Below are 23,139 nucleotides of genomic sequence, written 5' to 3'. Positions count from 1 at the left end.
TGCAATGATATTGAGACAAAGGAGATGGATAGATGGAGATTGAGATGGGAGAGTTCTTCAATGAAAATCGTGATGATGGAATGTTGATGTTTACTTGTATCTCATGATAGTGATAATATTAGAAACACCTTTATTATTGAAGGAATTGAGCTTAGACCTAAATATGCTACGTATATAGAATTATGTCTTCAACATAAACATCTTCTATAAACATGTTTATGTCAAGATTTAAAGTTTTTTTTAGTGTTTTGTACGCATTAACTTTGTAAATGTAATTTTCTGTTGTGAATTTGAGTTCCATTCGATTCATCTAAAAGGTAAAATATGAAAATTATGTTGAATCTTGCAATTCTAATATAAAAATGCATCATTTTTTTTCCATTGTAGATTTAATTACTTTCAAAATCCTCGGCCTCATTATTCATCTACCTCGTATACCTAAAACTCTTGGCTTAAGATAGAGAGGTTGAGATGCTGCAACTTTTGGGAAGTCCGTGTTAGTGCTACTGCTAGATGTTGTAATGCCCAGGAAGATGTTTGTGCAGATTTTGTGCTTTAGGCCGTGGATCATGCTGGACAGGGGACGATTTGGGCTCCTGCTGTGCTTTGGATCGTGGTGGGCTGGGCAATCATTTTGGACATCAGCCTCATGTTATTTTGTATAGATTTTTAGAGCTTGGTTGGCTAGGCCTTATTTTGTGTGGGCTTGAGTGGCGGGTAGAGCATAACCAGGTTTTCTCTTTTGGGCCTCCTAAGCTATGTTTTTTGTATAGCCTTCTTCTGAGCCTTGTGCTTTCTAAAGGCTTTGATTTGAGCTTTGTATTTGATCGTTAGCGGTGTTTTGGCTATTGACGGCAAGTGTTCTAGCCGTTGACGACCATAATTTGGTCATCAATGATGACTAGATATATTTGATTTTCTGGCCTTTAACGGTGACCAAAGGTCGTAGATCTGACCTTTTTCGATCAGTCAGATCCGACTAATCTTGTGCCATTCTAGCATCGGTGGATAATCGCCGACAGTGGTTTCCAACAGTCGATGGCTAGTAGTGGTGGCTAGATCCACCCTTGGGTAATTTTTTCAAAGTATAGGCGTATTTATGTCTTAAAAATTTTGTATATAAGGATAAAATAGTTTTTTGAATTTTTTTGTAAATTTTTTTCAAAACAAGGGTGTTATAGTCCAAAAATTTTAATAGTTAAGGGTAAAATTGTAACAAAATAAGATTACCAAGTAATCTTAAAATACCTAAGAAAATGGAGGTAATCAAATTCCCTCTCATATTACCAACAATAATTACTATTGGTTTTAAAAAATTATCGAAATCTTATATTACTAGACAACCAAATGTGGTAATCAAGTAATATAAGATGACATTACCTCAGTAATGATAGATTACTCCCAACCAAACACACCTTTAAGGGTTTCTATAACTACATCCATATCACAAATTTATAAGAACAAGGAATACACACTTAAGAGTTTTGGAAACAAAAGATAACTAAGGGGGTCTTTTAGTAAAAACTAATACTATTGGGGTTAATTGTTATTTTCCTAAAGAATAAATTCCAATCATTACGTATCAAATACAGATACAATTCCAATCATTGCATTTCTGTCAATAAATAACAAACTGCTTCGCCAATAAATAACAACTCTCAATCACTTTGACCCTTCTGAAAAAATATCTCAGCCGAGCTTTCAGAGACGTTTTTGGCAGTGAAATGGAGAATACGAGTGTTGATGTTCTGCCCGTAGATTGCTTATCGAAAATCATCTCCCTCACATCGCCTCGCGATGCCTGTAGATTATCAGCGGTGTCCCGTCTCTTCAATTCAGCTGCAGATTCCGAAGTCGTTTGGGACACGTTTCTGCCCTCTGATTACAAGGATATCGTTTGTAATTCCGCCTCCTCCGAGCTCCTCGCCACTTGCTCCTCCAAGAAGAATCTTTATTTTCATCTTTGCCGTAACCCCATCATCCTCAACAATGGTACCATGGTAAGCAGTTTAAACTATATAATAATTAAGTATTTAATAAATTTTATATTATTATGTTATGGTGGGTATTGTACTTTTGAGTAGTTTTGCAGTGAAAGGTTAAGCTTTTAAAGTTATCGGTCTGTTGTTGAAAATGGTAGTTTATGTTCTTTGCATATGTAATTCTTGTTGCTTCTGGGGATTAGTCGAACAACTTTTAATTTGGGAGGTATTTTGAAAATTTTATCTTCCAAGTTTCTGAATAAATGCCCATGTGAGCACTTATGCAAAGATGAACTATAACTGATTGAACTGTAATGGCTCTAGAGTTTATATGATAAGTGAGTTAATCAATGTTGCTTAAAGATGATTTTCAAAATTATTACTTCTAAATTTTAATCTCTTGTTCCTGTTTAAGTAGGGACACGGACTCAGAACTTAACTTTAGATGGGACAATTTCTAAATAATAGAATATAAAATAGGAGAAAAGTAAATGAGTTGAGTTAGATATTGAAACATTAATACAAATATAGGATGATCAAAATAAAAACTAAAGCATATTTATGAAAAAATATTTTGACTGGGGTCACCAGCCCCCACTCATCAATAGGTGGGTCCGTCCATAGCTTTAAGAACTGAATTCTCTTGTGAGATGGGAATTTCGACCTTAAGTGATACTATTGATGAAGGGCATTTCTCCCATAAATAATTTAAATGAAGTAGAAGAAATGATGGACATTTATGAATATCTATATTCACGGGGATATTTTCAGCAAATATGCCGTGCCAAACATGGTGGTTTGCATATGGTCCATTCAAATATAGGATCTGGACTTGCTAAGTACTATCTGATTAGTTACATCAAATGATCCATGAGTTCACCTACAAAACATTCAAATTTATGCATAAACAATATACTCCGCTTTCAAATGCCCTGTTCAAATATTTGATTGTATGGAGGAAATTAGAATCCCTCAAATTTGATTAAACTTAAATCTTACTGCTATCAAGTCTGAAAGCGCCGAAACTTAACATTGTCATTCTTTGACTTAAGAGTTTTTCACTGGAGAAAGAAAGCGGAAAAAAATGTTACATGGTTGCGGCAAGACAGCTTGTTATTAGATGGTTATGCAGAGAAAAACCTCAATGGTGGAAATGGCAATCTCTGCATGAATCCAGGTGTGTTGTTTCTCTACCGTCTTTGTATTTGTTTCACAGGTTTCTGATTATGCTGTTATAACACTACAATTTTATTCCATACTCAAAATGAGATTTCAATTTACTCAAACAGCATAAATATTTTGAAATTCTACATATCTTCTAAGAAATTCTAATTCTGGAAATAAGTTTCCTTACTGATGATGTAGATGGTAATTTAGTATGAGTTGTGTTGTGTGTATATATCTATGCAATTACAGGTTCGATGAAGTGGTTGAACTACTGATGCATGTGTGGTGGCTCGATGTGAAGGGAAGGATAGAAACCAAAATTTTGTCCCCCAGAACCACCTATGCGGCTTATTTTGTGTTTAAGCTTTCAAAGTCTGGAAATGAGTATGAAAGAATAGCTTTACAATTTGGTGTGTATTTTGAAGGAAGAGATAATGGGAAAAGGCGTGTCATGTTTCTTAATCCTTCAACAAATGCATCTCAACTTTGTCGAGACAGAGGAGATGGATGGATGGAGATTGAGATGAGTGAATTCTTCAATGTAAATGGCGATGAAGGAACCTTGTTGTTTAGGGTATTTGATTTCCATGGATTCTGCACTAAGCATGGCCTCATTATTGAAGGAATTGAGCTCAGGCCTAAAAATGGTAGATAAAGTCAATTATATATGTCTTGAATACAGACCTTTTTTGTGATAAACAGGTTCTGGTTAAGATGTAATTAATCTCTTTGTGAGCATAAATGGCTACGTCAAAAGAACAAAGTGGATTTGTTTATGCTTCCTTATGTATTAGTTGGTCTCATTTAAGTAATTCCTAGTCTGGAAGCATATTGGTTCTTATATATGTGTATTTATATGCATCATTTTCTAGAAAGCATGGAATTCTCCCTCATGTACATGTATGTCAAGGTTAATAATAGTAATCCCTCTTAGTTATAATTAAATAACAAAAATCCCCTCGTCGTTAAGTTTTTGGTGTTAAAACTTAAAACAAATGGTAAATGAGTAATTAGGTAGATATTCATCAACACATCGTATTGTAAGATCTAAGGGCGCATTAACAGTAAAAGGATTTATGTTATTTATGAAAGTAAACAGGGGGTCAAGAAAACGAGGTGGGGTCAAATCTAAAAATATTAATACAAATACATGGTGGTGAAAGCAAAAATAACAAACCAAATCGATGAAAACAAAAATTTTGAGTCACTCATCAATATTTAGGTACGTCCATGATCGGATTAATTGATGTCTCTTTGTTTTTCACATAAAACTATATATATGACCACGCTAATGAATAAATGGGTGTCCATTTGATCAGTAATCACATAATGATTAGGCTAAATGAATATACAAGTCTCACACGTGATTGGACATAAAGTGCACGTGTGATTAAATGCTTAGCACACATGTGATTAGGTGTAGATTTTATTTAGATTTAACATGAATCAATAAATAGATAGAGGACATACTATATGTCATGGTTCGGCCAACATTTTGTCTATGTCCAAGCCCACAACTACAAATCCATTGCGGTAAGGATTTTCTCTATGGATTTGGATCTCTTGTTCGTTTGAAGGACCTAAAGACACACGGTGTAAGACCCTTACAAAGGGCAAGGGCAGGCATGTGGCTTTCATCCTTAGCCACAGCCTCGCCAAGACAACACATGGGTGTGTGTTGAACAAGGATGGCTGAGATCAGCCGTCGGGTGTTTGAGTGTTGGGACTCAAACACTTTACTGATGAAATGGCTTGCAGGTGTGGGCACTTGCAAGTTGTAACATGTGCGTGTGGGCATGTTTTAACATGGGCGTGTGTGCTCATGAGCAGGCTAGACAGTGGCACACGAGCTGGGACGTGTGCAAGCATGCAAGACAACTAACGGGCGGCTGAGTTCATGCATGAGACAGAAAGTTACATGCGTGAGGTGCATGTGAGTGTGCACTAGATGATGGAAACAATCAGACAAGGCTGCATGGTTGCTGGACCAAGGCTGTGGGGCAGTTAGATGTGTCCATGTTCATTTGTATGTAAACCAACTGTCATGTAACTGCTGATAAGATTGTAAAACTGTTATGTAACTGCTGTGCCATTTGTATTTAAGGCTGGCAGATGTCACATTCGTGAGATAGAGAGTGAGAGGGCAAGGGTTATGTGTTTGTAAGCCTTGTTGTAACTTGAGTGCAAATCTGTGAGTGAGGATCAGATTGTAAACAGTGGGGAAACGCTCTGTGTGTATGCTGAGTTGTCCTTGTATTCAGAAATATAATAGGTGGGATTTCCCGTATATGTTGTGCATTGACTTCTTTAGCCTTGTTGTATTGTGTTTGTGATTTGTAACAGGGGGAACGCATAACTTGAGGTAGGCTTACAAGTGCTCGGTGTGCTGTTGCCGTGCAGTGCCTAGAGGCGAAAAATAGGCTCTGTGACAGTGGTATAGAGCCCGGTTTTAACCAGGTTCGTTCTTGTATTTATTTATTGTTATTCATGCCAAAAAGGTTGACATGGACGCTGTGAGGGAACGATTGACGCGGTTAGAGGAGATGCTGGGTGAGATTCAAGATGGCCAGGGTATGACCGTCAATGGAAGACTTGATCAGGTTGATCAAAGTTTCGAAATTCTCCATAAGCAATTTATGGAAATGGTGGACCAAACCAACAGGGATTAGAGGCCATAGAGGATGACAATGCCTTGCTGAACATGCCCTTCCTCATAGTCTTGATGGGGGAAGTAAGCCAAGATAAGAGTGCCCGAACCAAAGGCGTTTCAGGGTGCTAGAAACGCAAGGAGTTGGAAAATTTCTTGTGGGATATGGAGCAGTACTTTGAGGCAGTGAAAGTCCCTGTGTGGAGAAGTCTCGATCACTAGCATGATTTGGCTGGTGATGCGAAATTGTGGTGGCGCACAGACTAGCAGATGATGTGAGTGCGGGTAGACCCAAGGTTGATACTTGGGAGAAACTAAAGAAGGAATTGAAGGATCATTCTTGCCGGGGAACACATCATGGAAAACTGCCCTGGGACCCGCATGAAGAAACTCCAACAAAAGGGTACTGTGAGGGAGTATGTCAAGGAGTTTAGTTCCTTGTTGTTAGACATACAAAATATGTCCGAGGAGGACAAATTGTTTAACTTTATGTCAGGTTTGCAAGGCTGGGCGCAAGTGGAATTGCGAAGGCAGAAGGTGCATGATCTGCCTAGTGCTATTGCTGCAGCAGATGGGTTGATTGATTTCAAATATATCAAGGAGAGAGATCTTGTTGTTGCAACGAAAGCCAAAAAGAAGGACAACCGGGAATTTAAGGGAAGCAAGAAAAAGGACTTCCACTTTCAGAAAAGAAATTCTGCTAGTGAAAAGGGGAAGGCCGTTGCTACCAGTAGTTTTTCCAAGGAGAACAAAGAGGGAAAAATGATGTTCAGTTGTTTCATATGTGGAGGGCCACATAGGGCAAGGGATTGCCCAAAGAGAGAGAAGTTGAATGCTTTGATGGGTGAAGAGGGAGAGTCTAGTGGTGAGCAAGTCACTATGAATCCGATGCAGTTGATGAATGCTATGAGGGCAGAAGCGGATTCAAAGCAAAACAAGGGTGATACTTACCTTGGAGTTGTGAGCAAGGGTGCTGCTCGAAATGCTCTACTGTTTGTGGAGTTGAAAGTGAGGGATAACCAAGTTAAAGCTTTGTTAGACACAGGAGCAACTCATAACTTTGTGGCAGATCGGGTTGTTTCCAAGTTGGGGCTAGCACTTTCCAAGAGTCCTACAACAGTGAAGGCTGTGAATTCGAGTGCACGTGGGGTGACTGGAATAGCTTACAACGTGCAGGTTGGTGTGGGCTGCTGGACGGGTAAAATTCATTTAACTGCTGTTCCTTTAGATGATTTTGATGTTATTTTGGGAATAGATTTTTTTAAAGCAGCCAAGGTATCGGTGGTGCCTAACTTGAATGGCATGATGATTAATCATGAATCAAGTCCCTGTTTTGTACCTTGCTGTTCACTTGGAGTGAGTAGCAAGCCAGGACAAGCTAAGCTTACTACTATCTCAGCCACGGCAGTAAAGCGTGGGCTAAAGAAAGGGCAGGAAACATATTTGGCAGCGTTGATAGAAATCAAACCTGATAAGAAGGTTGAAGTGCCGAATGCAGTGGCAGAATTGTTAGAAAATTTTGCTGATGTTATGCCACGGGAGTTGCCCAAAGAACTTCCTCCAAGACGAGCAATTGATCACAAGATTGAGTTGGAACCAGGGGCGTTCCCACCTGCTCGTCCACCTTACAGAATGTCACCCATGGAGTTGAAAGAACTCCGAAAACAACTTGATGATTTACTTGATGTAGGTGCAGTGAGAACATCAAAGGCTCTGTATGGTGCTCCTGTGTTGTTTCAGAAGAAGCAAGATGGTTCCCTTCGGATGTGTGTGGATTATAGGGCATTGAACAAGGTGACAATTCGGAACAAGTATCCTGTTCCCTTTTTTCAAGATCTCCTGAATAGGCTGAGTGGAGCTTCAGTTTTCACTAAGTTAAACTTGCGATCGGGATATTGGCAAGTCAGAATTGAGGCAGGAGATGAGCCCAAAACCACTTGTGTGACCAGGTATGGGTCTTATGAATTCTTAGTCATGCCATTTGGCTTGACAAATGCACCGGCTACATTTTGCAATTTAATGAATGATGTACTGTATGAATTCTTGGATGAGTTTGTGGTGGTATATTTGGATGATATTGTGATATATAGTCGGAATGTGGATGAGCATTTGATTCATATGAGAAAGGTACTAACGCGGTTGAGAGAACATCAGTTGTATGTGAAAATGGAGAAGTGTGAGTGTAAAAACAGAAAAGAAAGTGCACTCTTTGCATTTGTGCTATGCGATACCATTTCTATATCATGAGTTGTGAGAAACTAGAGCAGAGAAGAAGAGAAAAGTTGCATGTAAGGAAAGAAATCAGAATAAGAGCCGCGAAGATAGAATGGTAGCAAGCCGGTTTATAATGAGCAATTAGTGCTCGCCCCGTTTGTTTAATGTTTTTGCAGGTAGTAGATGAGATCTGGTCGGATGGAGCATCAAGAAGCGGAAGGGTCTGGCAACACTGTCGAGTTTATTGTTTTTGAGTAATTTTATTACTTAATGTACAGTTTTGTAATAATGAAAAATTAGCATGGGCCCTCTATTTTATACTCATCTACATGTATATTTTCTATATTATATTTTAGTGAGTTTTATGTATATTTCGCAGCTATACTAGCTAGAGAAAGAGAAGCATTCTAAGGACCCTTATCGGAAGGCCCCACCGGCTTCAAGAATTGTAGAAGCAGCTTCAGGAACTCGTAGACAAGGGTTTTTTCGACCTAGCCATTCTCCTTGGGGTGCTCCAATTTATTTGTAAAGAAGAAAGATGGATCCTACGGATGTGTATAGATTATGAGAGTTGAATAAGTGACGATGAAATAAGTACCGTTTACCCAAATAGATGAATTGTTTGATCGACTGAAAGGAGTAGCAGTGTTTTTAAAGATTGATTTGAGGTCGGGTTAATCAAGTAAAAGTTGCGGAGCAAGATATTGCCAGAACTGCTTTCCAAACTAGATATGGGCATTATGAGTTTGTAGTGTGTCTTTTGGGTTAACCAATGCCCAGAGTCTTTATGGACTTAATTAACCAAGTGTTCTAGGATTGTCTTGACAATTATAGTGATGTTATTGATGACATCCTGGTTTATTCTAAGACAAACGAGGAGCGAAGAACACTTAGATTTGTGCTATAGCGATGAGAGATAAGAAGTTGTTTGCCAAATTTGCTAAGTGTGAGTTTGGCTAGATCAAGTCATCTTCCTAGGTCCTACTGTCTCAAAGGAGGGTATATCAGTGGATCCTAGTAAGGTGAAGGCGATTCTAGAATGGCAAAAGCGAAGACGGTAAAGGAGATTAGAAGTTTCTTGGGGTTAGCAGGCTATTATAGGTGGTTCGTAGCAGGATTTGCTCAGTTAGCTAAGCTGCTTACAACTTTACTAGACAGAGAACTCCTTAATAGTCGAATGCTTGTGAAGAAAGTTTTCAAGAGTGAAGAGAAGTTGACCACAACTCGTATTCTTGTGTTACCACAGGAGGGTGTAGATTATGATATTTATACAGATGCTTCATTCAAGAGACTCGATTCAGTATTGATACGGGGGTACAGTATACTATGCTTCTTGATAGTTGAAAGAATATGAGACGAGATACCTTACGCATGATTTAGAGTTAATTGCTGTGTTTTTGCACTAAAAATATGGAGGCATTACTTGTATGGAACAAAGAGTAACATTTATAACGAATCATAAGAGCTTGAAGCACTTCTTCACCCAAAGAGAGCATAATATGAGGCAAGGAGATGGCTAGAGCTGGTAAGGATTAGATTAGAAATAAGTATAGCCTGGAAGGCCAATGCAGTAGCTGATGCCTTAGTAGAAATGCCTACATTGTCCCAACTCACAAGGCAGAAAGAGCTATTAGGAGATTGATTAAGGACCAAATAGAGGTGTACGGGAAGGCTTGAGTTTAGAAATTCGGCCTATTTTCTTGGAAGAGATTAAAGAAAAACAAGTTGCTGATGAGTGGTGCCAAAAAATAAGTCAGCAAGTGCTTAAGTGCAAGATATTAAAATTTCACCTTTTAGATGGTGTTCTCCATTTCCGGAATCGTATATGCATTCCCAAGATGTTGAGTTGAAGAAGAAGATTCTTGCGGAGCTCATGATACACCATATACTATATCCTAGAGGAAACAAGATGTATCAATATTTGAGAAGAGTTATTGGTGGCTAAGTATGAAGAAAGAGTTTGGAGATTATGTGGCTAAATGTCTGGTTTGTGACAGGTGAAGGTATAGCACCAAAGACCATCAGGTTTGTTTCAGCCACTCAGCATTCTTGAATAGAAGTGGGAAAGTCTATTAATGGATTTATCACAGGCCTTCCAAGAGTTCAAAAGGGTATATGCGATTGGGTGATAGTAGACAGATTGACTAAATCATCCATTCTTCCAATAAAGGATAGTACTACCTCAAATCAGTTGGCCCAGATCTATGTCAGGAAGATAGTCAAACTCCATGGTGTGCCTAAGATAATAGTGTCGGACAGAGATTCCAGATTTGTGTCAGCTTCTGGACCCGTCTATGAGAAAACTTGGGTACCAGGTTAGCATTTAGTACAACATACCATCCTAGACAGATGGCCAAACTGAGAGAACGAATCAGGTATTGGAGGATATGTTGAGAGCATGATGTATGGATTATAGAATGACTTGGCGTGAGATGTTACACATGGTGGAGTTTGCCTATAAAACGTTATCAGTCTATAATTAAGATGGCTCCTTAGAACCTTGTGTAAGACCGTACAAAGGGCAAGGGCAGGCGTGTGGCTTTCATCCTTAGCCACAGCCTCGCCAGACAACACACGGGGTGTGTGTGAACAAGGATGGCTGCATCAGGCGCGGGTGTTTGAGTGTTGGGGCGCCAAACACTTTACTGATGAAGGCTTGAGGGTGTGGGCACTTGCAAGTTGTAACATGTGCGGGTGGGCATGTTTAACATGGGCGTGTGTGTGCTCATGAGCAGGCTGACAGTGGCACACGAGCTGGGACGTGTGCAAGAAGCAGACACTAAAGGCGCTGAGTTATGCATAGACAGAAGTTGCGTGCGTGGGTGCATGGGAGTGTGCACGAGTGAGGAAACAATTCAGACAAGGCTGCATGGTTGCTGGACCAAGGCTGTTGGCAGTTAGATGTGTCCAGTTCTTGTATGCAAACAACTGTCATGTAACTGCAAAGAATTGTAAACATGTATGACTGTATGTATTGTATATAGGCTGGCAGATATCAATTCGTGAATAAGAGTGAGAGGGCAAGGGTTATGTGTTTGTAAGCCTTGTTGTAACTTGAGTGGAATATGTGAGTGAGGATCAGATTGTAAAAAGTGGGAAAACACTGTGTGGTGTGCTTGAGTTGTCCTTGTATCGGATATATAATAAAGGTTGGATTTCCGTATATGTTGTGCATTGACTCTCTTTAGCCTCTGTTGTATTTGTTTGTGATTTGTAACAGGGGGAACGACAACTTGAGGTAGGCTTACAAGTGCCGGGTGCGCTGTCGCGCAGACCTAAAGCGAAAAATAGGCCCTGTGACAGTGGTATCAGAGCCCGGTTTTAACCAGGTTGTCTTATATTTATTATATTGTTTCATGCCAAAAAAGGTTGACATAGACGCTGTGAGGGAACGATTGACGTGGTTAGAGGAAATGCTGGGTGAGATAAGATGGCCAGGAGGACCTCAATGAGAGACTTTATCGGTTGATCAAATTTCGAAATTCTCTCACAATTTAGGAAATGGGGACCAAACCAACAGGAGATTGGAGGCATAGAGGATGACAATGCCTTGCTGAAACATGCCATCCTGTAGTCTTGATGGGGGAAGTACAGCCAAGATAAGAGTGCCCGAACCAAAGGCTTTCAGGGTTCTAGAAACGCAAGGAGTTGGAAAATTTCTTGTGGGATATGGAGCAGTACTTTGAGGCAGCGAAAGTCCCTGATGTGGAGAAAGTCTCGTCACTAGCATGTATTGGCTGGTGATGCGAAATTGTGGTGGCGCACAAGGCTGGCAGATTATGTGAGTGCGGGTAGACCCAAGGTTGATACTTGGGAGAAATAAAGAAGGAATTGAAGGATCAATTTGCCGGGAAACACATCCTGGAATGCCTGCCGGGGTCTTATTGTGACTTGTATTGGAGATGGTAGGGACACCATGTTATGGCGAGATCACTGGCTTCCGCAGGGTCCTCTGTGTGACCCTCTCCCTTTTAGAACCTTGACTTCCACTGGGTTGCCGTGGGATGCTTGGGTCTCAGACATTATTCGGGATGGTTTGTGGGACTTTCCTTCTGGCAGTTCAGACCTTCAGCATATCTGGGACCCTATTGCAGTGCAGCCTTCAGCGACTCATCCTGACCATTCTTTTAATATAGCTCCTTCAGGTACAAAATTATGGCATGTGCAACCATATTCTCATGCTACTTTTGTAGCTCAGATGTCTTTGATGCTAGCATAATGCATTAGCCATTATTAGCATCATCAAGGAACTTTTGATAAGTATCCTTAACATCCTGAGTGGCATCAGGTGTAGGCTTAGCCGGATAAGGCTTATCCGGATAAGGCTTATCAAGGACATAAAATTTCTTTTCAGACTTAATCTCTCAGTAGGCAAGTATTCACTGAGTATCCTATAGAGAGAGTCCAGAGAATTGCTAGCCTAAAAAGGGTGTTCGTCTAAATTTTTTATCTTTAATCTAGTTATAAAATACTATTACACAATGACTATTTCTAACATATATAAAAATAATAAGAATAATTTTTTTTTTTTTTTTTTGATAAGTAAGAATCATATTAAAGAAAACAGAACAATGTACAAAGGCCTAATAAAAGGCAACCAGCCTATTTTGGGACATTCCCCGAAAATAGGAAACAAAAGAAACAAGCCTACAAACAACCATCCGCTCTAGGGGTTTATCAAAAACCACAAAGGGAGATAAACACCAATAAGAAAGTAAATAGAACACCAAAAATCCCACCTACCATAGGACACCTCCCTAGGTTAGGATCATTAAAAGAAAAACACAAAATCAAACGCTTTACCAATGAGACAAAACAACTAAGCAAAAACCCTTCTGCTTAACCCTCTGTAATCCAATCTTCAAACGGTGTTGAGAACTTGAGGAACGTCTTTGAAAATAGATCTAGGGAGGCCCCAATCATTCGCCAACATCCTATTGCTGTAGGATGCTGTGACATTCCTAAGGTCCAAAGCTTTATCTCTCATAACACTTTTGATAGCGTCAATTATGGTGAAAGAATCCTTATGGTCACCCCTAAAACTTCGCGAATTTTGTTCCCTCCAAATCCAATAAACCGTAGCCCCTAAACAAAGCCTACCCAAAGTGAATTTAAGACTCTTACCTTTCCATATCCTTGCCAAATGAGGGATGTAATCATGCCAGGGTCTAACCACATAACCAAGGTCAATAAGACTAAGGATCTTGCTCCAAATAGACTTAGAAAAAGGGCATGCAAAAAATAAGTGGTCAAGAGATTCCATGGATGAGTTACAAAAGCAACAATGAGCATTAGTAGTAGCCCCATACCTCATCAACCTGTCCTTTGTAGGTAATCTCTCCTTTATAGCCATCCATAAGATCATAGAGTATCTTGGAATAGCCTTTGGGAACCACACCAAGTCACACCACTCAACTTTTGCTCTCCTTCCTCTAATTGCCTCCCAAGCCGATTTGGTAGAGAAATCCCCCGAAGGTGAGGGTATCCAACAAATCTTGTCATCAACATTAGAAGGAGTGAAATTCACAGAATTCCCCATGTTAATAAGAGCCCAAGAATTGGCAGTTGGCCACTTCCAGTTGCATCCATCAACCACAGAACTCACTTTAGCATCCTTACCAATCCCCGCATCATAAATAATCCTTTCCCCATAGGTGCAAACAAGGGGGCCGTTCGGGTGCCAGTTATCAAACCAAAGAGAGGTGGTGTTACCATTGCCAATGTTATATTTGATTTTCTTTTCTAGCCCTTCCCTATTTTTGAGGATATGTCTCCATGACCATGTACAATTTGGGGAATGCATAAGAAGAATAATAATTTCTAATGAACCGGAAAGCGTGAAGATGTTTATAAATATTATTACCACCAAGTTTGGCTCCACTTTTTTTTGATAAGTAAGTAATCATATTAAAGAAAACAGAACAATGTACAAAGGCCTAATAAAAGGCGACCAGCCTATTTTGGGACATGCCCCGAAAATAGGAAACAAAAGAAACAAGCCTACAAACAGCCATCCGCTCTAGGGGTTTATCAAAAACCACAAAGGGAGATATAGAAGTGTGGCCAATTTAGAGTTTGTGTATGCATACAAATTATTTGATGAATTGTTAAAGAGAAGTGCATGATTGAATATTATTATTTTTTTTCTTGAGATGAGTTTGTAGATGGTCGAGAATGACATATTCACATGCCATATAATAAAGAACACTTTTAAATAAGAGAAGAGAAGGTTGTTGCGATGGGGAACCCATGAGTGACTAGCCCCGCATGCATGCTGCTTTTCGTGAGCGGCCTCAAAATGAGAGAGAAGAATTTTCAATCCGTTAGAAGTGCATGTGGATGAGGACTGTACCTAGAAAGAATTAGAGAATACACTCACATGGCCAGGGTTCCGAATCCATTCCTCAACTGAGTCCGGTCGGCAAGAAAGAATAGAAAAAAAGAAAGAATAAAAAGAAAGAAAGACTAGAAAAGAAAGAAAGAAAGAAATATAAAGCAAAGAAATTAAAAACAGAAAAGAAAGTGCACATCTTTTGCATTTGTGCATATGCATGATACCATTTCTACTATCATGAGTTGTGAGAAACTAGAGCAGAGAAGAAGAGAAAAGTTGCATGTAAGGAAAGAAAATCAGAATAAGAGCCGCGAAGATAGAATGGTAGCAAGCCGGGTTTACTTACTGAGCAATTAGTGCTCGCCCCGTTGTTTTTAATGTTTTTGCAGGTAGTAGATGAGATCTGGTCGGATGGAGCATCAAGAAGCGGAAGGGTCTGGCAACACTGTCGAGTTTATTGTTTTTGAGTAATTTTATTACTTAATGTACAGTTTTGTATATAATGAAAAATTAGCATGGGCCCTCTATTTTATACTCATCTACATGTATATTTTCTTATATATATATTTAGTGAGTTTTATTGTATATTTCGCAGCTATACTAGCTAGAGAAAGAGAAGCATTTCTAAGGACCCTTATCGGAAGGCCCCACCCGAGCTTCAAGAATTGTAGAAGCAGCTTCAGGAACTCGTAGACAAGGGTTTTATTCGACCTAGCCATTCTCCTTGGGGTGCTCCAATTTTATTTGTAAAGAAGAAAGATGGATCCCTACGGATGTGTATAGATTATAGAGAGTTGAATAAAGTGACGATGAAAAATAAGTACTCGTTACCTCACATAGATGATTTGTTTGATCGACTGAAAGGAGTAGCAGTGTTTTTAAAGATTGATTTGAGGTCGGGTTATTATCAAGTAAAAGTTGCGGAGCAAGATATTGCCAAGACTGCTTTCCAAACTAGATATGGGCATTATGAGTTTGTAGTGATGTCTTTTGGGTTAACCAATGCCCCAGCAGTCTTTATGGACTTAATTAACCAAGTGTTCTAGGATTGTCTTGACAATTTATAGTGATGTTTATTGATGACATCCTGGTTTATTCTAAGACAAACGAGGAGCATGAAGAACACTTAAGATTTGTGCTATAGCGATTGAGAGATAAGAAGTTGTTTGCCAAATTTGCTAAGTGTGAGTTTTGGCTAGATCAAGTCATCTTCCTAGGTCATACTGTCTCAAAGGAGGGTATATCAGTGGATCCTAGTAAGGTGAAGGCGATTCTAGAATGGCAAAAGCCGAAGACGGTAAAGGAGATTAGAAGTTTCTTGGGGTTAGCAGGCTATTATAGGTGGTTCGTAGCAGGATTTGCTCAGTTAGCTAAGCTGCTTACAACTCTTACTAGACAGAGAACTCCTTTCATATAGTCGAATGCTTGTGAAGAAAGTTTTCAAGAGTTGAAGAGAAGATTGACCACAACTCGTATTCTTGTGTTACCACAGGAGGGTGTAGATTATGATATTTATACAGATGCTTCATTTCAAGGACTCGATTCAGTATTGATACGGTTGGGTACAGTAATAGCCTATGCTTCTTGATAGTTGAAAGAATATGAGACGAGATACCTTACGCATGATTTAGAGTTAATTGCTGTAGTTTTTGCACTAAAAATATGGAGGCATTACTTGTATGGAACAAAGAGTAACATTTATACGAATCATAAGAGCTTGAAGCACTTCTTCACCCAAAGAGAGCATAATATGAGGCAAAGGAGATGGCTAGAGCTGGTAAAGGATTATGATTATGAAATTAAGTATCAGCCTGGAAGGCCAATGCAGTAGCTGATGCCTTGAGTAGAAATGCCTACTTGTCCCAACTCACAAGGCAGAAAGAGCTATTAGGAGATTTGATTAAGGACCAAATAGAGGTGATACCGGGAAGGCTTGCCAGTTTAGAAATTCGGCCTATTTTCTTGGAAGAGATTAAAGAAAAACAAGTTGCTGATGAGTGGTGCCAAAAAATAAGTCAGCAAGTGCTTAAGTGCAAGATATTAAAATTTCACCTTTTAGATGGTGTTCTCCATTTCCGGAATCGTATATGCATTCCCCAAGATGTTGAGTTGAAGAAGAAGATTCTTGCGGAGGCTCATGATACACCATATACTACTCATCCTAGAGGAAACAAGATGTATCAATATTTGAAGAAGAGTTATTGGTGGCTAAGTATGAAGAAAGAGTTTGGAGATTATGTGGCTAAATGTCTGGTTTGTGAACAGGTGAAGGTATAGCACCAAAGACCATCAGGTTTGTTTCAGCCACTCAGCATTCTTGAATAGAAGTGGGAAAGTCTATTAATGGATTTTATCACAGGCCTTCCAAGAGTTCAAAAGGGGTATAATGCGATATGGGTGATAGTAGACAGATTGACTAAATCATCCCATTTTCTTCCAATAAAGGATAGTACTACCTCAAATCAGTTGGCCCAGATCTATGTCAGGAAGATAGTCAAACTCCATGGTGTGCCTAAGATAATAGTGTCGGACAGAGATTCCAGATTTGTGTCAGCTTTCTGGACCAGTCTATAGAGAAACTTGGGTACCAGGTTAGCATTTAGTACAACATACCATCCTAAGACAGATGGCCAAACTGAGAGAACGAATCAGGTATTGGAGGATATGTTGAGAGCATGATGTATGGATTATAGAATGACTTGGCGTGAGATGTTACCATTGGTGGAGTTTGCCTATAATAACAGTTATCAGTCTATAATTAAGATGGCTCCTTATGAAACCTTGTGTAAGACCCGTACAAAGGGCAAGGGCAGGCGTGTGGCTTTCATCCTTAGCCACAGCCTCGCCAAGACAACACACGGGTGTGTGCTGAACAAGGATGGTTGACATCAGGCGCGGGGTGTTTGAGTGTTGGGGCGCCAAACACTTTACTGATGAGATGGCTTGCGGGTGTGGGCACTTGCAAGTTGTAACATGTGCGGGTGGGCATGTTTTAACATGGGCGTGTGTGTGCTCATGAGCAGGCTGGACAGTGGCACACGAGCTGGGACGTGTGCAAGCATGCAAGACAACTAAGAGGCGGCTGAGTTCATGCATAAGACATGAAGTTGCGTGCGTGAGGTGCATGGAAGTGTGCACGAGTTGAGGGAAACAATTAGCCAAGGCTGCATGGTTGCTGGACCAAGGCTGTTGGGCAGTTAGATGTGTCCAGGTTCATTTGTATGCAAAGCAACTGTCATGTAACTGCTGATAAGAATGTAAAACTGTAATGTAACTGCTGTGCTATTTGTATATAAGGCTGGCAGATATCACATTCGTGATATACAGAGTGAGAGGGCAAGGGTTATGTGTTTGTAAGCCTTGTTGTAACTTGAGTGCATATCTGTGAGTGAGGATCAGATTGTAAACAGTGGGAAAACGCTGTGTGGGTGTGCTTGAGTTGTCGTTGTATTCGGATATATAATATAAGGTTGGGAATTTCCCGTATATGTTGTGCATTGACTCTCTTTAGCCTCTGTTGTATTTTGTTTGTGATTTGTAACAGGGGGAACGCACAACTTGAGGTAGGCTTACAAGTGCTCGGTGTGCTTGTGCCGCGCAGTGCCTAGAGGCAAAAAATAGGCCCTGTGACACATTGTATGGTTGACGATGTAGATCTCCACCGCATTGGGATTAGATAGAAAAGAAAGATGAGTTGCATACAGCTCTTGGGTTGGAGATAACTCAGAAAATGATAGAAGATATCCAACTGATCAAGCATAGAATGAAACAAGCCCAAGACAGACAAAAGAGTTATGTAGATTTAAAGAGAAAAGATGTGGAATTTGAAGTGGTTGATAAAGTTTTCATTAATGTTTCCCTTTATAAGCGGGTAATACGTTTTGGTGGTAAGGTAAGGGAAAGTTAGCACCTAGATACATTGGCCCCTTTGAAGTGCTGCAATGAGTTGGAAAGGTAGCTTATAAGTTGGCGCTACCGCCTAGTATGGATCGGGTGCACAATGTGTTCCATGTTTCGATGCTTTGAAGATATGTTAGTGATCCCTCCCATATACTAAAAGTAGAGGAGGTGGACTTAGAAGAGNTGTTTGAGTGTTGGGGCGCCAAACACTTTACTGATGAGATGGCTTGCGGGTGTGGGCACTTGCAAGTTGTAACATGTGCGGGTGGGCATGTTTTAATATGGGCATGTGTGTGCTCATGAGCAGGCTGGACAGTGGCACACGAGCTGGGACGTGTGCAAGCATGCAAGACAACTAAGAGGCGGCTGAGTTCATGCATAAGACATGAAGTTGCGTGCGTGAGGTGCATGGAAGTGTGCACGAGTTGAGGGAAACAATTAGCCAAGGCTGCATGGTTGCTGGACCAAGGCTGTTAGGCAGTTAGATGTGTCCAGGTTCATTTGTATGCAAAGCAACTGTCATGTAACTGCTAATAAGAATGTAAAACTGTAATGTGACTGCTATGCTATTTGTATATAAGGCTGGCAGATATCATATTCGTGATATACAGAGTGAGAGGGCAAGGGTTATGTGTTTGTAAGCCTTGTTGTAACTTGAGTGCATATCTGTGAGTGAGGATCAGATTGTAAACAGTGGGAAAACGCTGTGTGGGTGTGCTTGAGTTGTCCTTGTATTCGGATATATAATATAAGGTTGGGAATTTCCCGTATATGTTGTGCATTGACTCTCTTTAGCCTCTGTTGTATTTTGTTTGTGATTTGTAACAGGGGAAACGCACAACTTGAGGTAGGCTTACAAGTGCTCGGTGTGCTTGTGCCGCGCAGTGCCTAGAGGCAAAAAATAGGCCCTGTGACACATTGTATGGTTGACGATGTAGATCTCCACCGCATTGGGATTAGATAGAAAAGAAAGATGAGTTGCATACAGCTCTTGGGTTGGAGATAACTCAGAAAATGATAGAAGATATCCAACTGATCAAGCATAGAATGAAACAAGCCCAAGACAGACAAAAGAGTTATGTAGATTTAAAGAGAAAAGATGTGGAATTTGAAGTGGTTGATAAAGTTTTCATTAATGTTTCCCTTTATAAGCGGGTAATACGTTTTGGTGGTAAGGTAAGGGAAAGTTAGCACCTAGATACATTGGCCCCTTTGAAGTGCTGCAATGAGTTGGAAAGGTAGCTTATAAGTTGGCGCTACCGCCTAGTATGGATCGGGTGCACAATGTGTTCCATGTTTCGATGCTTTGAAGATATGTTAGTGATCCCTCCCATATACTAAAAGTAGAGGAGGTGGACTTAGAAGAGAATCTTGTTTATGAGGATCGTCCAATACAGATCTTAGATAGAAAGATTAAAGAGCTCCGAAACAAGAGTATTCCACTCGTAAAAGTCCTATAGAAGAATCATAAAGTAGAAGAAGCAACATAGGAGGTAGAGCAAGATATGCAGAACCGCCATCCTAAGTTGTTCATTTGAATTTCGAGGACGAAATTCTTGTAAGGGGGGACAATTGTAATACCCACATGGAGGTACGTAATCTCATTTCCCTTAGTTGTAGTGTTTATTCCAAGATGAATGCACGAAATTAGCTAGGGGAAATTTTGCAAACTTCATCGCGGCAAAGGGATTTTGTCGCGACGGCCATGTACTCTCTGCCCAAATTCATGGCAGCAAATGCATGCTTTGCCAAGGCAAAGAAAGTGCTTCGCTAGGTCGAAGAACTCCCTGGAAATTTAGTGAAATTCATGGGAAAACTTGCTCAAGGGCAAAATGGTCAATCCACCCACAATTAGTTGATAGTGTGGGGAGTGAAAAAAGATAGATTTTCATGGAGAGTTCAATGAAATGAGGGCATTATGGTAACTGAATAAGGGACATAGATGGAATTTCATAGAAAGTACAAGGGTAAAATGGGAAGCTACAAGTAATAATATGTTATATTAAGGGCTCAAGCACAAACCCTAGCAATTCATCCCCTTCCATTCACGCAACTTACCACCCAAGTTCTCTCAAATTTCTTCAATCAGTTTTCAAGAAATTCATAGATCTTGGTTTACTTTTGGTGGAATTTCAAACCTAAGCATCCCTAGGTAAGATTCTTGCACTAAGATGTGAGATTAATGTTTTAAAGTGTTGATTCTTATGTTTTGTATTCATAGGGTTTAAGAGAAATAGGGTTGATATGATTAGACACAAGGCTAGAATAGCTTGGGGGGAGGTATGTATACCCAAAAATGAGGGTGGGCTTGGGTTTATGAAATCTAAGGAATGGAACCTCGCAGCTTCTTTAAGACATATTTGGAACCTGTGCAATCACAGAAACCATACTTTATCGGCAAACCAGGACAGGCTAAGCTTACTACTATCTCGCCACCGGCAGTGATCGCTGGGCTAGAATAGGGCAGGAGACTTTTTTGGCAGCGTGATGAATTCAAACCTGATAAGAAGGTTGAAGTGCGACTGCAATGGCATAGTTGTTGAAAGACTTTGCTGATGTTATGCCAAAGGAGGTTGCCTAAAAACTTCCTCACAAGACGACAATTGATCACAAGATTGAGTTGGAACCAGGGTTCCCCCCTGCTCGTACCACCTTACAGAATGTCAACCCGTGGAGTTTGAAAGAACTACTCGAAAACACACTTGATGATTTTACTTGATGCAGGTACAGTAAGACCGTCAAGTTCCGTATGTTCTCCTGTGTTGTTTCAGAAAAGCAAGATGGTTCCTTCGGATGTGCTGTGGGTTATAGGGCCCTTGACAAGGTCACAGTCACAATTCGGAACAGTATCCATGTTCCCCTGTTCAAGACCTCCTGGATAGGCTGGTAGAGCTTCGTTTTTTCACTAAGTTGGACTTGCATCGGGATATTGGCAAGTCAATTGCGGCAGGAATTGAGCCCAAACCACTTGTGTGACCAGGTATGGTCCTATGATGCTTATCATGCCATTTGGCTTGACAATGCACCGACTACATTTTGCAATTTAATGAAGGATGTACTGTTATGAATTCTTGGATGAGTTTGGTGGTGGTATATTTGGATTATATTGTGATATATAGTCGCGAATTTGGAGAGCATTTTGATCAATGAGGGGTACTACAACACGGTTGAGAGAACATCAGTTTGTATGTGAAAATGGGAGTGGAGTTGTCTAAACGGAGAGTATACTGTTCTTGGGGCACTTGGGTGTTAAGGGCCCAAGTGAGCTTGGATCCTACGAACGGTGAGGAAATTGTAGAGTGGGGCTGGTCCTAGAAAAGTCCCGGAGTTGAATCTTTCTTAGGATTAGCAAACTATTACCACCAGTTTTATTGCGGGTACTGAAAAGGCTGCACCGTTGACAGATCTGTTGAAAAAAGGGCACACATGGGAGTGGACAGAACAGTTCAAAGGCTTTCGAAGGTTGAGGAAGACCATTTTGCCGTCTGAGCCTCTTTACCGGTGTTGAATTGCCAAGTTTTGAGTACCTTTCGTACATACATGCTTCGGAGAAAGCTATGGTGGGGTCGTGGTCCGGAGGGACATCCCATTGCATTTGAAAGCCAAAAGTTGGAATGGGCCAGAGCCAGGTATTCTGCCATGAGAAAGATGTGGGCTGTTGTTCATTTTTGTTGCAGGTGTAGGAGAGTTACTTGCCACACAAAATTTGTCGGTTGACAGACAATGTCCCAACACCCTTCTTCCAAAACGCAGAAGAAGTTGTCCCCAAAACAGGCCCGGTGGCAAGAGCTTTGGCTACGATTTTGCAATGTGCAACAAACGCCAGGAGCACAATCAGGTTGCTGATGCGTTGAGCGGAAACAGGTTTGTTGCTGCTCTATATAGCATAACTCGGGTTGAAATCTGACATGTTAGACAGGTTGCTAGGGCGCCGAACGGATGCTGATATAAGGGACTTGGTGGCACAAGTTCAGGATTGTACTATACGGGTTTGGTTAGAGATGTTTGTTATTGTATGCCAAGGGATATGGCTGTTTGTTCCAGTTAAGGTGGATTGATACTGATTGCTGAAAGAAGTCCACGATTCGCCTTGGGCTGGACATCCTGGTAGGGAAGAAACTTTGGCATTGTTGACACAGGTTATTATTGGCCTAGGATGCTGATATTGAGTTCCTATTGTGAAAACTTGTTTTTGGTGTGTCAACGATACAAGACAGAAAGAGAAAGGTAGCAGGGTTGTGGCACCTTTCCGATTCTGGATGAGGCATTGGGTGTCACCTCTCTTAGATTCATTGGTGGGGTTCCCAAAGGTAGAAGGTATGTCTTTTGACCTTGTTGTTGTGGATAGTATTTTCGAAATATGCAATTTTTATACAGCACCAGAAGCTTGTTCAGCGAGACAGCTGCTGCTTTGTTTTATAAAAATGTGGTGATGTATTTCGTGAGTACCAGTAGACGATGGTTGTAGTGATACGGGATGCCTGTTCTTTACTGGAAGGTTTTTGGGGTTACTCCTATTCATATAATGGGACAACATTGAAGTTCTTCTAGCAGCTAATCATCCCCACAAATTGGTGCAGACTGAACAGGTGAAGCATTGTTGGAGGGTATCTTCGTCCTATTTGTACAGCTAGTCAACGAATTGGCCAGAGTTGCTGGATTCTGCACGCACAGTTTTGTTACATTTGCATAGTCATCTTTCGACCGCTGGAGTCCTTTTGTTTAGTGTTGGGCAGCAACAACCTTTGACCCCAATTGAGATTGCTAGACAGCCGCAAAGGGGAAATTTCCTGCTGTGGACAAGGTGCTCGAGACAGACAGAGATATATTGACCAGGCTCAGATAGTTGGTGCGAAGGCCACAGAGGATAAAATATGTCTGAGCTAAGAGAGGCC

The 23,139-nt window shown here is 40.5% G+C and overlaps 1 protein-coding gene across 1 annotated transcript; it reads left to right on the top strand.

The window, feature by feature from the left end:
* The first annotated feature begins 1,611 nt into the window (after positions 1-1,611).
* On the top strand, positions 1,612-4,032 carry LOC116128435 (putative F-box protein PP2-B12). The gene is made up of 3 exons (XM_031414156.1): positions 1,612-2,000; positions 3,035-3,159; positions 3,399-4,032. Exons 1-3 carry the CDS (start codon positions 1,725-1,727, stop codon positions 3,802-3,804), a joined length of 807 nt encoding a protein of 268 aa, XP_031270016.1. The 5' UTR covers positions 1,612-1,724; the 3' UTR covers positions 3,805-4,032.
* Positions 4,033-23,139: the final 19,107 nt, after the last annotated feature.

This window comes from Pistacia vera, unplaced genomic scaffold, assembly GCF_008641045.1.
Source record: "Pistacia vera cultivar Batoury unplaced genomic scaffold, PisVer_v2 Contig20, whole genome shotgun sequence".
In the NCBI taxonomy this organism is placed as follows: Eukaryota; Viridiplantae; Streptophyta; class Magnoliopsida; order Sapindales; family Anacardiaceae; genus Pistacia; species Pistacia vera.
Note: the sequence above shows the minus strand (reverse complement) of the source record. Positions and strands in the feature narration are given on the sequence as shown.

What these genes read in the sequence shown, in the direction of transcription:
- LOC116128435 (XM_031414156.1), top strand. Translation starts at nt 1,725, where the DNA reads ATGGAGAATACGAGTGTTGATGTTCTGCCCGTAGATTGCTTATCGAAA. An exon ending in TCCTCAACAATGGTACCATG is followed by an intron (nt 2,001 to 3,034) that starts GTAAGCAGTTTA and finishes CTTTGACTTAAG; the next exon opens with AGTTTTTCACTGGAGAAAGA. An exon ending in CAATCTCTGCATGAATCCAG is followed by an intron (nt 3,160 to 3,398) that starts GTGTGTTGTTTC and finishes ATGCAATTACAG; the next exon opens with GTTCGATGAAGTGGTTGAAC.